At 28.9% G+C, this 1354-nt stretch overlaps 1 protein-coding gene across 1 annotated transcript; it reads left to right on the top strand.

Annotated features, from left to right (window-relative positions):
• LOC136080579 (uncharacterized) lies at positions 1–990 on the top strand. The gene is made up of 3 exons (XM_065797393.1): positions 1–247; positions 356–492; positions 673–990. Exons 1-3 carry the CDS (start codon positions 1–3, stop codon positions 889–891), a joined length of 603 nt encoding a protein of 200 aa, XP_065653465.1. The 3' UTR covers positions 892–990.
• The last annotated feature ends 364 nt before the right edge of the window (positions 991–1354 follow it).

The following is a 1354-nucleotide window of genomic DNA, read 5'->3' as shown; positions in this document are numbered from 1 at the left end:
ATGAGACAAAAAGATGTATTATATAAACTCTTTATGGAAGGTGAAGTATCTGGAAAAAAGTTTAGTCCAGAGCAGGTGCACCTTTTGATAAGAAAAGAGCTTCAAGTCTCAGAATACGTAACAACTCAGCAAATAAGATCACTATTTTCACATTGGAGCAGGCTAAAAAAAGACAAAAGATTAAATGAACCAATTGATGTTGGTAGTGCTAATGCGGATAACGAAGAAGAAGAGACAGCAGATCAAGGTAATAATTTTTATATCTACTCTCATGAATATATATTTTAATATTATTTTGTAATTATAAATATTTGTACAAGTGTTTGTATAAATATTTATATTTTTCTTTCCTTAGATCTAGAAGAATTAGAAAATGAAGAATTTGAAAAGGAATTTATAAGCATTGCCATTGATTTATCTAGTGCATGGCATGAAAACGATTGGATAGTTGTTATTTATATGGGCAATTGGTATCCTGGGATTGTAAATGAGGTACTTCATTTTCATTCAATGTTTAAAAAAATGTTTTTCATTCAAATAAATACATTTTTTTAAACATTATTTAATCATATTAAATGTGTCACTAAATTTAAACGAAGTTTTACTTTTGTCAAATGAGAATCAGATTTTTCAAACTATTTTTCAAATTAGAAAAATCATTACTCATATTAGGTTCTCAGTGATGGTTACAATGTGAGCTGTATGAAGTATGCTTCTGCAGTCAAGAACCTTTTTAAGTGGCCAGCTTTTCCTGATGTTATAAAGTACAAAGACAGTGAAATCATTTGTGGAATTCTACCACCTTTACCGTTAAAACAGTCTGGAGACTATAAGCTTAGGGATGATCAATTTGAAAAAGCCCAAAAAGCATTTCAAGCAACAATGCATTAAAATCAAAGATATAGGATATGTAAATCTGATTTATGACGCAAACAATGACATAATAAGATAAGGACATCATATAATATATTGATTAATTCCGCTGCTACATTCGGGTTTTTTTTTTTAAATATATAAAAAATTTAACTTTTTGTGATGGAGTTATTTTAACAATGAAATATTACCCCCTAAGTTTTTTTTTCGCATTAAATAAATTGTAATATGGAGTAATAGAAAATCTTCTATCTTGGGACCTTTCCCATTTCCCATAATGGCTGATATTTGAACGCTAATTAAAACATTTTTTGACACTTTGATGACTCATAAGTTTTTTTGTAAACAATATCCTCTCAGTTTCTCTAGAATATTCAAATAAAAATGAGATACTCTTTCAAAAGAGAATGAGATAAGTCGCGGGCACATTTTACGCTCCGAGATAAATGTATTTAAAGTAGGACCCAAATTCAAAAATGTG

This window comes from Hydra vulgaris, chromosome 05 (genome assembly GCF_038396675.1).
Source record: "Hydra vulgaris chromosome 05, alternate assembly HydraT2T_AEP".
In the NCBI taxonomy this organism is placed as follows: Eukaryota; Metazoa; Cnidaria; class Hydrozoa; order Anthoathecata; family Hydridae; genus Hydra; species Hydra vulgaris.
This window is presented reverse-complemented; position numbering and strand designations above follow the sequence as displayed.